The sequence below is a fragment of the Anguilla rostrata genome, chromosome 1 (genome assembly GCF_018555375.3).
Source record: "Anguilla rostrata isolate EN2019 chromosome 1, ASM1855537v3, whole genome shotgun sequence".
NCBI lineage: Eukaryota > Metazoa > Chordata > Actinopteri > Anguilliformes > Anguillidae > Anguilla > Anguilla rostrata.
Window position 1 is genome coordinate 58974603 of NC_057933.1, and position 17914 is coordinate 58992516.

At 45.0% G+C, this 17914-nt stretch overlaps 1 protein-coding gene across 8 annotated transcripts in view; it reads right to left on the minus strand.

Annotated features, from left to right (window-relative positions):
- Positions 1–15165, minus strand: part of trak1a (trafficking protein, kinesin binding 1a) — a 42424-nt gene extending 27259 nt beyond the window's left edge. For 3 of the 8 annotated variants that reach the window (XM_064345573.1, XM_064345569.1, XM_064345563.1), the window contains exons 1-2: positions 7402–7633; positions 3744–3938 (exon numbers count right to left, since the gene is read on the minus strand). In XM_064345573.1, coding sequence (XP_064201643.1) covers positions 3744–3938; positions 7402–7405 — 199 coding nt within the window. In that variant the 5' untranslated portion in view covers positions 7406–7633. Of the gene's footprint in view, positions 1–1803; positions 1905–3743; positions 3939–7401; positions 7635–14982 lie in introns of those variants that run through there. The other 5 variants (XM_064345542.1, XM_064345519.1, XM_064345557.1 and 2 more) reach the window with 4 other exon arrangements.
- Between the last annotated feature and the right edge of the window lie 2749 nt (positions 15166–17914).

Below are 17914 nucleotides of genomic sequence, written 5' to 3' on the forward strand. Positions count from 1 at the left end.
ATGTGCTGACTGTGTCAGGGTACACTAGGGGGCAATGTACCAGCCACAGTGAGTCCCAGGTACAGGGGTCCTGCTGGGAGGGTGTTCCTCACCCCATTTTACATATGAGAATACAGAAATACAAAAATCAAAAACTATCAAAAATAAATCAAGATGCATGCTTGTAAAATAGGCAGCATGGAGCATGTATTAATGAGTGCAGTCTGTAGGTGAGTGTGTGTCTGTGTGTGTGCGTGTGCGTCCTTCCTCACTCCTGTGCTCATGAAAATGTTCAGACACGAGAGATTTACAAGCATTAAATAATGACACACACGCACGCAGAACTGGTTGAACTGGGACACACTGTCCTGCCCATCAGGAGAACAGGACAGGTGACATACTACAGTAATTATGTCAGCTGGAGGTGACCATCAATATGTGATATAACAGAGGAGCAGATACTTAACAGCATGTCTGTGCATTGCCTCTGAAGCCATTTTAATGATTTCACTGACAACAAAATAAATCAAAGTGCAACCCCTCATTTTTGGTTGGGCAGCTTCGCCTTGGTTTCCGAGGCTCCTCAGGGCTTTGGGCTCTTTATACTCATAATTAAACTCCAGGTTCAACTGGATAAGTAATGTTCACTCTAGAATATGGCAGACAAATACAGAAAAACTCTGACACGCGTGCCATTTTCCTGAGTCCCTCAGCTCCTCATGGAGCTCTCTATCAAAACAAAAGTCCCACGATCCATTGCATAATACTCGGTATCAATTTAAAAGTCCTCCTGGGGTTACTCATATAAACTCAACTGCAATATCGCAATGTATCCAAAAGCACAGTTACAGTCCGCCCCCCTTACGAAATAAATGGCCCCGTTTAACAAGCGTGTATCCATAGGAACAACAGTGCCATGTACCCAGAAGCTACAAACTACTGATTCCAATTCATCCAGACAATCTATGGTACAATACACATGAATCAGACCTTAGACTGCATAACAGTAATGGTGAGATTCAGTGTTCATAGACACAGGTGTAAGTCTCCTCATCTCTTCCTTTGAACGTTGCCAGTTATGCAGCAAAGGGCTCAAACGTCCCAAACACAATGATGCAAGTGAAAACACCGCATGTCAAATGAAAACCATCCTTATGCATCAATAATAATCCCTGTTCCCCAAATCTGTAGGCAGGGAGACAATACATAAGGGTTTAGCAGAGCTATGCTTTGCCTGTAATTTCCCCAAATGCAAATGCCAAATGCAAGAGACAAACAAAACACAGTGACAGAGAGAAGGGGGGTGGGGGCCTACAATGACATGCTGCCTTCACACACTTGTTTCTGAGATTATAAACATTAAAGCAACACATAATTTTCAGCCTAAAAAAAAAAAATATTCACTGAGGCTGAGCACAGAAATTTCACACAGACAGTTTCCAGATTCCAGAGAGATGAGGTCACCGTTTCAGAAAACAGTTATATTAATATATACTGTGGCCACTACCCTTCATTAAAATGTGTTCTGCAGGAATAACTATGTGAATTATTTATTACCCACTTCCCACATCCATTTAAATTAAAAATGCAGCAGCAAAGACATACACAGGATTCAAACTTGCAACCTTCTGGTGAAAAAAAAGTGCCAAAGCACTAGCACCCTATTCAAGACCAGGACACGTGTATTAAGAACTGACCTACACCGAGTCAATATCACAGACAAGGGCAAAGTGTACAAAGTGTAAACACAGACCAGACCCAGTCACAGCCTGACAGGGCCTGTGAAACACAGAAACCTGCAAACTTAACACACACAGCACTTACTTTATCAGGCTATCTGTCTGACTTTTTTGAGCGGAACGTTTTGCTGTATTCTCTGGGAATATTTCAACGCACTGTATTTGTTTTGATGAACTTGGGTAGATGTACTGTACATAAAGGATTAGCCAAACCTTTTTGGACACAGTAATAGGTTGGAACAGAAAGCAGTGTATGCCCATTGGCTGGCTGGGGACTGAGTCTAACATCCCATCAAGAGCAAACAAACTTCAGAGCGCCGATGGCCTGCTGGCTTTACACATCACCAGCAGTTCACCTTCAGCATGAGTCCCGCCTCCTCTGCCTGGGGGAGGGATGAAAATGCCTGTAGACTCCCCCTCCTCCCCCCATACACACTCACCAGCCATATAAAATATCCTACCAGTGAACTGTAACATGGCAACCCCAACTACCGTGCAGCAGAATATAACTGCATCCCAGGGTTCAAGAGAGATAAAAGTATTCTCTGTGTTTTGAGACTACTACTTCTCTGATTGGCTAAAACACACCAGTGATTGGCAGCACATGGTAGTGTTATCTACTTTGGGGCTCACAAAGTCTCACCCTCGGAATGTATGCAAATAGGCTAAATTAAAATAACACTGATTACAGTGACCCCTGGAGGCTGGGCAGAGGTCAAAGGTAAAAGGTAAAGAGGAAGTGAAAGCCATTGTACCTCAGGGGGAAAGGAACCTGACAGATTGACAGGCCCCTATTTTAAAATGGATGGCCTGTATCAGCAGTACGTGTTCTGCTCTAAAGTGCCCCCTAATGGTGGTCAGTGGATGCACGTGTGCAGATCCTCTACCATCCTGTAATTCTCACGTTTTTTTCAGCCTGTGTTTGCATCATCAGTTTGGGCTCTGACATCAGCAGGCTCACAGGACAGCTCCTTCGCTGTGAAAGGGACACCAGGTCACATGCCTGTCTGGCCTTCTGAAGCCACACGCGCACACAAAGCTGACTCATCCTGCCACAGACACCGGCCCACAGGCCCCCGCCCCAGCCGGCCATTTAAGCCCACTCTGCTGAGGGACGCAGTGTGAATGCGGACGCTCATGTGGAAAATATTCAGCACACACAAGTTTTTGTTATAATGCACAAGCATAAAATAGATCGCTTATCTGCGCTATTACACACGATCCGAGCGAATGCATGTTCAATCCATGTTCTTGCTGTAATGGCTTTGGAACCCAACTGAGATGCAATGTATTATTGTTATTATTAGTATTATTATTATCCACCCATTATTTATACCCGCTTATCTTGGTCAGTGTCGCGGGGGGTGCTGGACCCTATCCCAGCCTGCATTGGGCGAGATGCAGGAATACATCCTGGACAGGTCACCAATCTATCGCACAGCACACACACCATTCGCACACCATTCACTCACACAGTCATACCAATTTAAAGTCTCCCTGCATGTCTTCGGACTCTGGGAGAAACCAGAGTACCTGGAGAAATCCCACATGGACATAGGGAGAACATGCAAACTCCACACATAATGGCCCATGCTGGGATTCAAACCAAGAACCTTCTTGCTGTGCCTCTTGCTACCTACTGTACCACCATTGTTATTATTATTATTCTGTGGTCTTCTGAAACCTGACCATATTCATTCATTATTATTTCTCATGTCACACAGGCAGCTGTATGTGATAACAGCTGAACTGATATGCCCATGTGAACACACTGAGCAGAAGCAGAATACTGAGAGACAGCCCTGGACACAAGCAGGCCCGAACACATCGCCAGTATTTATCACATTCCACAGCCATGTGACAGACACCCCCACTGGAGAGGTGCTGACCGAGGACATAGAGAGAGAACAGCCGCAGAAGAGAGCCATCGCTAGAGAGAGAAAGAGAGAGAGGGAGGGAGAGGGAGAGAGAGGGGAGGGAGAGAAAGAGAGGGAGGGAGACAGAAAGAGAAGGAGAGAGACTTACGGAAGTACTTCAGGGTCTCCTCGATCTGCTCGGTGGTGAGGTCGATGTTGGCGTCGGGCGAGATGAGCGGCGTGTGCAGCCAGTCGTCGTGGTCATACCCGTAAATGGTGTCCGCTCTCAGCTTGTAGTGGGGCAGCTGCTCCTCCAGAAGACTGATGATTTCCACCTCTGGGAGATCAGTACTGTTGCACACATCTGCAGGGAGAGAGAGGTCTTTATTGTAACATATGTGGGAGAGATCAGTACTGTAACACACATCTACAGAGAGAGAGAGATCTTTATTGTAACATATGTGGGAGAGATCAGTACTGTAACACACATCTGCAGAGAGAGAGAGATCTTTACTGTAACATCTGCAGCAGAGAGCAGTAATGTAACACACATCTGCAGAGAGAGAGATCAGTACTGTAACATCTGTGGGAGAGATCAGTACTGTAACACACATCTGCAGAGAGAGAGAGAGATCTTTACTGTAACATCTGTGGGAGAGATCAGTACTGTAACACATCTGCAGAGAGAGAGATCTTTACTGTAACATCTGCAGCAGAGAGCAGTAATGTAACACACATCTGCAGAGAGAGAGAGATCTTTATTGTAACATCTGGGAGAAAAGATCTATGTTGTTACACAAGTCTGCAGGGAAAGAGTGATCTTCACTGTAACATATGTGAAGAAAAGATCTTTACTGTTACATCTACATCCAAATGAAGAGTTAAGTCTGATTTAATGTGACCTGAAAAAGGGGAAAATATGGCCACTTCACATTCCCTCACATTGCGTATGAGTAAGGCTGAAGTGTGCCGGTTCCTGTCACTGCTGCCTCCCATGTCCCACAGTGGTGCAGTAAGACCTCTTGTGGCATGTTGAGGAATTATTATTCACCAGGATACAGTACAGACTAAGCCATCAGACTGTATTATTTGTACTTAATCACAGGACTTGCTGATAGGGGAAATTCAAGTAATATGGATCATGGTATTTGTACAGCTACACACACAGACAGGGGAGTAACCTTAATCATAATATGGATAACGGTATAAAGCTATACAGCCAGAAAAGGGAGTAAGTCAGCTTCCTAATTTATAAGGACCATAACTTAACCACCACCTCCCCCCCAGTACATAAAACAAGCTTGAAGGATGTTAGTGTTGTCACCAAAGCCAGCCCAGCAAAATGCACACTTCAGTAGACTTCTCTTTTAGTAGAATTTGACTGATGTATGAGGAGCGCTGATCTGTGGAAACACTGACATAATCTGTGAAAACAGGCTTTTGCTGGCACGGTAACAGAGCTTTATCCTCTTAAATAAAGTCAGCATTGCGCTGCAAAGGAGCCGCGTGTGAGAGAGAGAACCTGCTACTCTGTTCTATAAAAAGGGATGCCGCGCGCAGGTCTAGAGCAAGACGGACATTCCTAAAGCCAGACGAAAACAGGCAAAAGGCAGAGGGCCAAGCGCACAGCCAGACGAATGGACACAACGAGTTGGGCGGCAGTGTAGTTTAATGGGTAAGGAGCTGGTCCTGTAACCTGAAAGTCACAGGTTCAGTTCCCAGGTACAGCAGGGCACTGCTGTTGTACCCTTGAGCATTGAGCTGAAACCAGCATTGCTTCAATACATATCGAGCGGTATAAATGGATGCAAATGATATCTAAATAAAGTTGTGCAAGTCGCTCTGGATAAGAGCGTCTGCTGAATGCCTGCAATGTAATGTAATGTAATGGGAGAAGCCTAAAAACAAGTCAGTTACTCAAAGCTCTGTGGCAGTTTAGTGATAATAATTCTTTCCTGAAGCTAGCAAGCTATCTACCAAGTTACAGTTAAAATGAAAATTGGTCCCATTAGCTCCCAAGTCAAGCAGCTTAATTCTGGTACTTTCTGTTGTACTAATATAGCAATGTCAGCTATGCTGGACCAAGCTACACAGGCACATGTATGTCCATCTGATACATGTATAAGCACTTATATGATACAAGAGACACAGGTAGCTGGTTAGCCAGCTACGTCATGCTAAGAAATTTCACAGGGAGGCAACTTAAAAAAAAAAAATAATAATTTTTACAGTGAGGCAACACTGTTGCACGTGGAGGCAATTTTCCTGGAAAAACGAGAACAAAGTTCAACATTTTTTAACGCTCATCAGTCATCCCCATAGAGCTGCAACTGACAAGAGTATATAACAAGGTTACTGAGTCCAGATGGACGACAGACTATAAACCAGATTTCTCCGATCACGCTGTCTATAGGAGCCGGTTGTAAAACTTACTGTCGTTAAAAGAATAGCAAAGACATAGCGCTGTAATACTGACTCATTAAAACCTCTCCTATTTTAAACTCTTAATATTCCTGCAGTCAGTAAACCTTAAGACCATGGGATATACAACTCTTTACAACTGCAAAGCTCCGTGCTTCTGGAGTTAAATCAATACCTTCCAATCAGCCTCTTCACCCCTTCACTTTTGACGTGCACACTCACACTGTTTCTAATTCACCGCTCATTTGTGTGACTTCATTCCTGACCTGGGTCAGCTGATTTTCAGTGGCATGCTGCTCAGTGCCTTGGCTGCGATAGTATCTAATAAATCACATTTACTGCCTTTATTTTCCTCCTCGCTCTCTCTGCTTTGTGTGCTACAGCATGAGCCGAAGAACTGCTTGGGACAAATACTGGACTCAAAATGTGCATTTTGCTAAGGTTCAAAGCTTCAGGCCTCCGGTTATAAATTCACTGAACAGACCACTGCACCACACAGCTGCCCATAACATCGGCTTCTTTGAAAAGACAATTAAAATTGTTTAAAATAATCAAGCACACACACACACACACACACAATTCATACATTGAAAGAAAGAAGGACAGTGACTCAAACTTTGCACGCTCTCATCTCTGGTAATTTCTACATGCATAGGCGTTGAACAGCAGTTGCTGAGTGTTAAGTGCTGATTATCTGTGGACGGACTGTATTTATAGATGCATTTCTGAGGGCGATGTTGGCTGTGATCCACTGTCCTTCCTCTCTCCTCTACCTCACCGGAATTTTCACACAATATAACCCCGCCCAGACCTCACAGATACTGACCCCAGAACAGATTCAACCTTGAACAGGAGCCAATGGACACGTTTAACAATTATATACACCATAGAAATATCAGCATAAACACAGACAGCCAGTCATACACACATGCCCATGTTACACTATAATCCAAACACAGTAAGTACATGTGATGTATGCGCATAACGTTAAAAAAAAAATCAGTTCAGGTCCAAACATGTCCCTTCCAACAGGCTTCTTTAAAGGGAACTGTCACCACTCTCAAACAGTTCCCAGCAAAAGTATTCATTTTTAAACATTGCTTTTAAAGTATGCTGTTAAATGTTCCAGCCCTTATAATGCTACATTTTATTGGAGCTGTGGCTTACACGTTAAACTGTCAGCAGTACACTCTGTGACCTTTAATCTAAAAGGTCAAAACATGTCCCGGTACTAAACAGCCACACGAGGGAAAGCGAGATGGAGCACGGAGTGACCTCCAGCCACACCACATCCAACAACAAGCCTCGCGCATTAGCATCCAGAAACGTCGTAACGCTGAGCGCAAAGTTAAGCTCGGCTACACAGGGCTACAGCCCCCAGCTCACAGTCAGCGTCGGGTACTTACTCATGGTGCCGCTGCCCAGGGCTCTGCCTCCAGTCGCCGGCAGTTACATTTCCCACAACGCACCAGGAAAGGGCAGAGAGAGCGAGCGAGAGCGCGAGAACGACGGGGGGAACGCGACTGAGACCACGGCCGCGCCGCCTGCCAACTGCGCATACCAGCGCAGGCAGTCACATGGGCGGCAGCTTCCTAACTATACATAGACTCATTACCGCCAGGCCGCCGGGCCGCCAGTGCTGGGCCGCTCATTGTCCTCTGAGCTGTGGGCTGGGGGCTGGGGAGGGGGAGGGGTGGGGGTGGGGATAGAGGAGGGGCCAGGGGCCAAGGGGAAGAGGGGGCAAGGGGGTGGGTCTCCAAATAGAGGACAGACACAGTTGGTCTGCCGACTCGGTCCTTGATTGCTTGTCTGAAGTTTGAAGTTCAGTTTTGGAGAGGAAGACGTTTGAATTTGGAAGCAAATCAACTTCTACTGCAAAAGAGCCAACAGGCATTAACCTGGAGTCCTTTTAAATGGCTAGTGCAAAGCCTAACTCAGTGGAATTTGGTGTAAAAACTGCTTTGCCTTTTTCAAGAAATAAATTTTGATTTAATGTGGTCAGGTAATATAATGGTCCTTTACAGTAGAACTAGAGTATTTCCAGTACTCTACTGCTTTTCACATTCAGCTGGCAGTGATGTCACCATACCTAATGAACGTAAGTATGACAGTGTGCTGGAATTATTTCTGCTACTGTAGGGAAATGACATTGGATAAATGTCAGCCTGTGCCCTGCCAAGCCTCCTGAATGAGAAGAAGTTAATCCTGTAAATAAGTAACAAAGCGACAGAACAGAAAATACGAGCGGAATAGATGAGAAAATCAACAGCTGGGGACCTCTCTCGCCCCGCCCACAGGCTTTACAAACAGGAGGCTTCTACTCAGCATGGCTGTCAGCCAATAGGAGAGATATACCACAAAGCGGAGCTTCTAACGTTTCTCTCAATGTAAATATTTAGAAAGCCTTCTCAGTTCCGCATTGCTATGTAGCTGAGAGACAAACGGTCTCTTTCTCTAATCAAAAATACAAGAGCTGCCAAACAGAGCGCTGAAGACACCGAACCTGCAGACGTGCCATTCCACACGTCACCCGCGTGAGGGGGAGGGCAGCGCCAAAAACTATTCGCTGTGCATTTCCACTGGGCGGGATCCAATTGGCTGGAGACTGGGGCAGCTGCTGGGCTCAAATGCTGAGCCCATTCTTCCACCTCTCCCCATGTCAGACGAGGAGGCACGCCTTCAGGCCTCCAGACGGGCTGCCATCAGCAGTACTGTACCAGCGAAGCCAGCAGAGAGAAGCCCAGAGCAGCCCGACTGGAGGGTTCACACAGTCCAGCTCCAGAGCTGCTCCTGCTCTGTGTTCCCTACAGCTGGAATTCTCTCTCTCTTCCTCTGTTCTACGTCAGGCCTGACAACAGGCCTTTGAGCCCAACAGAAAAACAGCTCCTCAATGCCATGGCAACCGAGGCCTGCCTGAACATTCTGTGCTGGTCCGGCTCAGGAAAAGAATCACACTAACATGTGAACACTTGAGGAAATGCATCAAGCCCTGAATGGGGCAAGGCTTAATGGAGGAGAATGACCAAGTGTTTGAGTGAAGAGTCACAGTTCTCACCGGGAACAATACACCATTGTACCACACTGGGGTGGGGTGGGGTGCTTTAAGAAAAAAGGTCTGAGGCAATCCATAAAGGATTTCATAGATGGGAGTTTTTCAGTTAAAAAAACACTTGGAACTAGTGTGCAAAGAACTCAACTTCAAAGAACTTTAGATGTGCTGCTCTAGAGTTGAAGGAAGAGCACTTAAAATGTGTCAACACGTGGCATAAAGAACTGGACCAACTAACATTTCACAGTAGGCAGTAGGCACACACACACGCACGCGCACACACACACACACACACACACACACATTAACAAATTCATTCTTCAGCATGAAATAATTCTTATAAATGCAAAAGCCATACTTGGGTCAGAAGTAGATGCTGATAACTCAGCCACACTTTACAACACATAACAAAGTCCAGGTTGTGACATGCCCCACTCCAAATGAACCTCACTGTGAGAGGGTTAATCATTAACGAGAAATGCTGAACAAGCAAAAAAAAACCCTCAAGAGTTTGAAAGAGTTCTGTAAAATAAATAACTATGTTATACTTCAACTGACTCACAAATGAAGCCTCTGGTCATGCATACTGATTGGAAGCAGACATGCAGCATTCACTAATGGGGGCAGTCACTGAAATACTGACTGTACCCATATAACTGGGCTTTACAATTAAGAAGTACAAACATAAGTTATATATAACTGTATCATAATATTTGGCTGCATTATGATGTAGGAGTGCTTAATATAATATTGTGATAAGTAATAATACCAAAAATAATATGGGTTGACAGAATCCAATTATGGTGTTGTTTGTGAATGTGATGTTATCTTAATGTAAAATGATGAATCGTTATAAGAATTCCAAAACATATTTTTTCATATAAACAGCATAAAATTATCTGAAGACTATTTAAGCCACATACATGTTTCTTCTCAATCATTTAACAATTCTTGAATTTGTACATCCAATACTTAGTCTTTGCAGTTTCACCTCCTGTCCACTAGATGGTGCCACATGTCCATATCACTTACACCCTGTAATGAACCTTCAGAGAGGAGTGAAGAACGTGCCTACAGAAGGGCTGCCCAGTCCTGTTCCTGGGGATCTACCACCTTGTACAATTTCCATGCTAACCTTAAGAAAGCACACTTCATTCAATGGCTAAAGCACAGGCGTCAAGCTCCATTCCTGGGGGCTACAGTGTCTGCTATTTTACAAGGTGCTTTTGGCACCAGTGCTTCATTTAATTCATTGATTGGCAAAGGAATCCCCAAACCTTGTTCTCAAGGCCATAACTGGCAGCTGATTGAAGGCAAAACGTAAAAACCCGCAGACTGTGGCCCCCTTGGGATTCAGTCTGACACCCCTGGACTAGAGATTTCATTGAGTCGTTAATTAGTAGAATCAGGTGAGCCAAATGAGGTTGGAAATGAAAGCCTAGAGGATGGTAGATCTCCAGGAACAGGACTGGGAAGCCCTGGCCAACAGGATCCTTATTAGGGTCTTCCAAATGTTGGTACATTTTTGTCTAGTATCTTAGGTCTACCAAATAATTTTTAGTATTGGATACGGTGAAGACCACAATCACCATGGTTCCTTTATACAGTAGAAACAAAAGCACTCTATAAAGACTCCAGTGAGTGCTTTGTGTCTTGTCGTCTAAAAGAGCTTCCGACATAACTTACAGACTACATCAGCACTGAGCAACGAACCTGAGTTCAAGTCCACAATAAAGAGAAAACCAACTGCTCAGAGGAAAATGTACCTTAAATCATTCAGTTATAAAGGCCAGAGGATGCATAAACTAAAGATCTGTTTCACAATTATTAATATTATTATTAGGAAAGGATGAGGTAACCACTGAATATACTTCACTTTGTATTGTTCTGGGGTACTGCCCCATGTCTGAGCAGTAGGCATTTAGTGACGCCCCTCTGAGGGAACAGTCCACCAGCAGGGGGCAGCACGGGCCCACAGCAGACCCCTAATCAGTCCTTGAGTGCCCTTGAGCACTCTACTCTCCAGAGTCAGGAGGAAGTGATAGTTTACTGTCAGGCCTATACGGCTGCCTATGAGAAAGCACTTAACACACTTCCTGTGGCTCCCACTGACAAACACACACGCGTGTAAATACGGAACATAGTGCTGTCAGAGACATGCTTTAAAAGTGTTCAAATATTGCTTTTAATAAACGTATTTAAATATGCAGTAGTGCCATATAAAAACTTTTTAAAAGTTTCAGGCATGTATTTCAGAATACATTCATTCAGATATAATTTAATCTGCAACTTAATGGGGAATAGTAGTGAGTGGAATTCAGTTTATGTTAGTGGAAAACATAATAATCCCGTTCCACTTTTACAGTCATATAAAGTGTTCCTACGTTACACTTCACAAACATCAGATGCAGAGTAAAGCAGTAATTGCAATTACTGTGTGTGTCTGTTTCTGAGTTTGTGTTGTGTGTGAGAGTGTGTCTGTGTGACCTATATTATATATGTGAAAAATATTAGCTTACTTATATTAAAGCAAACTTTTAAAATAGCTTTGAAAAACTATTTAAATAGTTCCGAAATAGCACACCACTCTAATACAAATACATAATACTAACACGCTGATGCTCACATGTATAAACACATGTACACATAAAACACACGTGAACATGCACGCGCTCACGCACACACGCACACACATGCACCCACGCGTACACACGCACCCACCCACACACACACACACACACACACGCACATGCACGCACGCACACGCACGTACACCTGCCAGTCGGTTATCTTGCTCAGGCCGTCACTAGTGAGAACTAAGAGAAACAGAATTGATAAGTCACTGTGAGCTATAAAGAAGGGCATTTATAGTAGCACAGATTAAACAAAGCTGTAAATTTGTTGTATGATTTCCATTGTCACTGCACCCTCTAGCTGAAATGAAACAAGCTGTAGGGACTTCGTTTGATTGAGCCAGAACACAGACACTAATGACTCAAAGCACAAAACTTCACCTTTGATTTTTTTCCCCCTTCGCTCACATTTTTTTGTTCTGACACAACCTTAATTTTAGCCACAGTCGATTTCATCATGCTGTGAGACCATAAAAATGTAACGGTTTCTTAAATGTGTTGTTACTCAAAGTTAGGGCCACAATTCCCTGCAGTTGAACATGGATATGGGCTTAAGCTGTGTGGACACTCAGATTCTCTGTGACATAAGGCTACTTTATTGGTGCTTTAATTGGGTGAGAGTAACAGCACTGACAAACCTTCCAGTCTGGTACTATGGTACTGGTATCTAAACAGAGTAACAGCACTGATGCTCCTTCCAGTCTGGTACTATGGTACTGGTATCTAAACAGAGTAACAGCACTGATGCTCCTTCCAGTCTGGTACTATGGTACTGGTATCTAAACAGAGTAACAGCACTGATGCTCCTTCCAGTCTGGTACTATGGTACTGGTATCTAAACAGAGTAACAGCACTGATGCTCCTTCCAGTCTGGTACTATGGTACTGGTATCTAAACAGAGTAAACACTGACCCTCTAGCTGTGAAAGCTTAGGGACTCGTTGATTGAGCCAGAACACAGACTAATGACTCAAAGCACAAACTTCCTTGATTTTCCCCTTGGCTACTTTTGTGTGACACAGCTTAATTTTAGCCACAGCGATTCATCATGTGTGAGACCATAAAATGTAACGGTTCTTAAGGTGTTGTACTCAAGTTGGGCCACAATCCCTGCAGTGAACGGATATGGGCTTAGCTGTGGGACACTCAGATTCTCTGTGACAAGCACTTATTGGGCTTAATGTAAGTAACAGCACTGACAACCTTCCGTCTGGTACTATGGTACTGGTATCTAACAGAGTAACAGCCTGATGCCTTCAGCTGGTACTATGTACTGGATCTAACAGAGTACAGCATGATGCTTCCGTTGGTACTGTGTACTGGTATCTAAACAGAGTAACAGCATGGATGCACGTTCCAGTCTGGTACTATGGTACTGGTATCTAAACAGAGTAACAGCATGGATGCACGTTCCAGTCTGGTACTGTGGTACTGGTATTTAAACAGCATGGAAGCACCTTTCAGTCTAGTATTGGTATTTAATAAGCACTGAGCCAGTGACTCCTGACTGCCTTCCAGCTTTGTTTTATTTTTAACTCGTCTCTCACAGCCTTGGAAAAGGTTGTCACATGAAGAGTAAATGAAGGAGTCAGCCTGTTTCTCAGAACCCGGCTTTAGCTGAGGAGCGCAGAGGAGGAAAATAATTATTCAAATCTCCTCACCGCAATAAAATCCATCCCAGCCAGGCTTTCATTCCAGGCCACTGAACTCGAAATTTTGAGCCTTAAATATGTCATCCATTTACTGGCAGAAAGATCCAGACTTGATGGGCTAATAATACTGATAATGGACTAAATGCATTAGGAACCATATGTCTGTTTTTGTGACTAAATGGACCAAAATGGACAATGAAAAACATTAACATTTTACATTTTAGCCAGTTAGTGACTTTGTAGCAATCCGCTAGAGGGGCTAACAGCCCTGCTAAAGGTGAATTCATCTTTAGCACAGCTAAAGATCCTCGGCCACTACATTGGTGTCAGAAGTGAGATTCTGAAGGCGGGGCTTAGATGGGCAGGGCGTGTCCTCACGGGGGACGGTAGCCTGTGAGTGACATGCAAATGTGAGGACAGGCTCTGGGGAAGAGAGGGAGTAGCGTAGCGATCTGCTAGCGGGGCTGCCTACCCAGGACCCGCCCAGGCGAATTCATCTTTAACACGGCCACCTCTCACCCTGGAGACCCGAGTTTGAGCCTCACCAGATCCTCGGTCATTACACACTCACAATCAGAGCACAAAGAAAAGGTCTACATTCATAAATCACTAACATCCCAAACAGGCAATTACTGAGAGTGCAATGGTCATAGCACATAACACCCCTGCTACAGGTAATCCTTTCTCACTAGAATTAACATATGGAAGGGATGGAAGAGAGGTGTTTTTTTGGGAGGGGGAGGGGTAGGATTCTATTTCTCTTATTCCTAATCATTTGGAATAAATAAATCTTGGAACATTGCATGCCAAATATCACATGCATATGGTTTTGTATGTTAAGAATTGTTTTTACATGTTCCAACTTTTTATGGGGCTGGAAAACATAACCAGGTAGAGACATTGGCAATAAAGTGCATTACTGCTGTAGAGTACTAATGCGCCTGGCCATAGCTTCTCCCCAGGGCCATTTTTAGTGTACGATATTTATATCTAACAAAACTTAATGTTCCCACTCACAAAGGAAAGCACTCATTCATAAATTGAATTATGCTCTATAACTTAGTGGCATAACACACAGCACACTACAAATATTTACAGTCAAAACAATTGCTTATGCAACAACAGTGCCAGAAGTGAGGAAGGATGTTCTAGTACGACAGAGTTAGGGTACAAAACATAAAATGTGCATATAGCTAGTCTATACAGAACATGCAATGGCTTTATTAAGGCATGTGATACCATGTCCAACCGGAGGAAGCTTTCAGTGGTAAATAAAATCAAATCAAAACTAAGTGTGGTTGTGTGGCCAACTTTAATCCAAACAACATTTAATCCATACAACATCATTACCATTGAATTTAAAACTCATAATCCTCTAGTAACTGAACTGAAAGCTCATATTACTCATGTCAGTGTGTTTGGAGGATATATCCCGCCTTTCACAGAGTCTAAAGCCTTTAACCTTCCTGTCAGTGAGCCCAGAGCTCATGACCTTCCTGTCATGAGCTCTTGAGTGGACAGGCCACAGCACCCCTGCGCTCCAGGGTGACATCACAGCACCAGGCTTATATGACCTCACATGGCACAGGTTCTGGAGTAAAGGACAGGGCCGCACTATGAGATGAGTTTGAGAGGTGTGTGTGGGGGAACGTACCGGTGATGGTCCCGGCATCTCGGTGGATGCTGTCCTCCAGGCTGAGGGCCTCGCTCACGTACTGCACCTCATCGGCAGTGGGGGCGGAGTCAGGCGCCGGCTGCGGGCGGCGCGGGTCCGAGGGGGGCGGGGCGGAGGCGGAGGCGTGGTGGTGCGAAGCTGCGGTGTCCAGCTTGGCTGCTTTTCACAGGAGCGCACGGCGGGCCATGTGTGAGGTCAGCGTGGGCCACGGGGCGGGGCAGGCGGGGAGGCAGCCCGGAGTGGGGGACTATGTCTGCACACAGCTGCAAAAACAGGGCAGGTCAGCTTCACATCCCAGTCCAGTGCTTATCCAACAAGACACCTACTGCACACTGATACCACACATGCACTGATATCAACCAATTGCACACTGATACCACACATGCACTGGTATCAACCTACTGCACACTGATACTGCACATGCACTGGTATTACCCAACTGCACACTGATACCACACATGCACTGGTATCAACCTCCTGCACACTCATACCACACATGCACTGGTATTACCCAACTGCACACTGATACCACACATGCACTGGTATCAACCTACTGCACACTGATACCACACATGCACTGGTATCAGCCAATTGCACACTGATACCACACATGCACTGGTATCAACCTACTGCACACTGATACCACACATGCACTGGTATTACCCAACTACACACTGATGCCACATATGCACTGCTATCAACCAATTGCACACTGATACCACACATGCAGTGGCATCAATCAACTGCACACTGATACCACACATGCACTGGTATCAACCTACTGCACACTCATACCACACATGCACTGGTATTACCCAACTGCATACTCACACCACACGTGCACTGGTAGTACCCAACTGCACACTGATACCACACATGCACTGGTATCAACCTACTGCACACTGATACCACACATGCAGTGGTACTAGCCTCCTGAACACGAATAGGCCTACTACATATCACTGATGTAAGCACTAATCCGGCTGACTGGACCTTTTAAACAGGTTCTTATGACTTCCAATACACATACTAGCATAGCCTAGTGGACTACAGACTCATTCTGGGACCCACCTCCTACACTCCCATGACCTATTTTGGGTCCCAACCCATAGTTTAAGAAACACTGACGAATTGCAACATATACTGTGATGTCCTTGTTACCGTCTCTACACAGTAGTAAATTTCTGTTAAAGAGTATCTAGCTTTGACTGATCTGAATGTCAGGGGAAGGTCAGTGTGTAAAGTGCATTCTGCGTACTCCAGCCCTGAGTGTTCTGATGACAACATCGCCGTCCTGAGGGCACCTAGGGTGACAGCAGGCTGTGGACGTTCCTCAGGAGACACGTGCGGTAGTGACACATTCAGAAACGCCGAGCGCGGCAGGTCCAACAGTCACGTTACGCAAACACTTTAAAGGCAATCTACAGCGGGCCGCAATGACGCGACGACTCTACCTGCACGTACCCGTACGATAGCGGCTCACATCACAGCTTTTCGATTCGCCGACGAGCCAATGAACAGCGGGCAGCAGGGCACGAAGACAGGAGGCTGAACGAGTGGAGACAGAGCTCCACATAGCTCAGGAGGTCAGAGCGGTTGTCTGGCAGTCTGGAGGGTTGCCGGTTCGATCCCCGCCCTGAGCGTGTTTAAGTGTCACTGAGCAAGACACCTAAACCCCTAACTGCTCTGGTGAATGAGAGGCATCAATTGTAAAGCGCTTTGGATAAAAGCGCTATATAAATGCAGTCCATTTACCATTTACCATTGGAGAGGTGCCCAAAGAAACTCCGGCTCTTAATACAAACCTGCTCACGGCCCCCCAGGCAGACTGCAACCTAATTCTGAAGCTCAGCCAGAGAAGGCAGCCAAAGACACCACACCACAGAGCTGGTGCTTCAAACAGAAAAACAGACAAAACATCCAGCAGGCCTTCTAACCCCACTGCCATTAGACCTCATCAGCTGAGACAGAGCTGAGGTCAGCCATCTTCTACACCTCAGTGTCACAGTACAGCTCCATCACATCTCCACAACTCCAGCACACCAATACAGCCATACAGCTCACTACAGCACTATTTAGCTCCGCTGAGCGCACCTAAGTATGGAAAAGCACGTCTGAATGCCCCGCAGCACAGCCAGGAAGTTACACTCCTGTTCTACGCACCCATGTTCTTCACTAACAGAGTGCAATAAGATTATCCGTTTAGATTAAGAACCGACTTTATTGGTTTGGCTCACCTTCATTGATTTGCACGTTTGTCTTTGCTCTCGGCAAAGTCAAACTTTTCTGTGGTAGTACAGGGCTGGTATCTAGAAGTCATTTAAATGGATTTATTTGCAGTCAGCGAATTAGTGACTGATTGACTAAGAAAATTCCTGGTCTTGCCATGCATAGAAGGGAGACCAACAAGAGGTGAGGCTGCATAGTGAAAAAATGCAAGCGCAGTGTTAGTTATAGACTATACCAAATATCTATCCAATGCAGCTACACCAGTAACAATGGCAGGCTAATACACTGGCGGCAAAGCGGACTCCAAAGACTGATTATTAGGCTCAATTCTTGCATGAAGAGTTCGGTGAAGAAGAGATGATCAGTACTCTGCACCCACAGGAAAGCAAGAGATTCACTTGAGAATTCACAACAGTGAGATAACTGTGTGCCTTATTTGTATTTGTTTTCCTGAAGTGTTCTTCCAAATGCCCGAGTATCAAATTCACAAACAAAAACCCACAATATTTAGATGTGCTCTCATCTCTCACTACACTTACACCCCACCCTCACTGCGGTGGTTGCATCAATGGCCGTGCATCTGATACAGAACATCTGATATTATTGGGTTCAAAATGCCAAGAGCCAAAGAGATCAAAGGCCTTGCTCACATTTACAGTCAGATTACACTAGTGACGCCCTC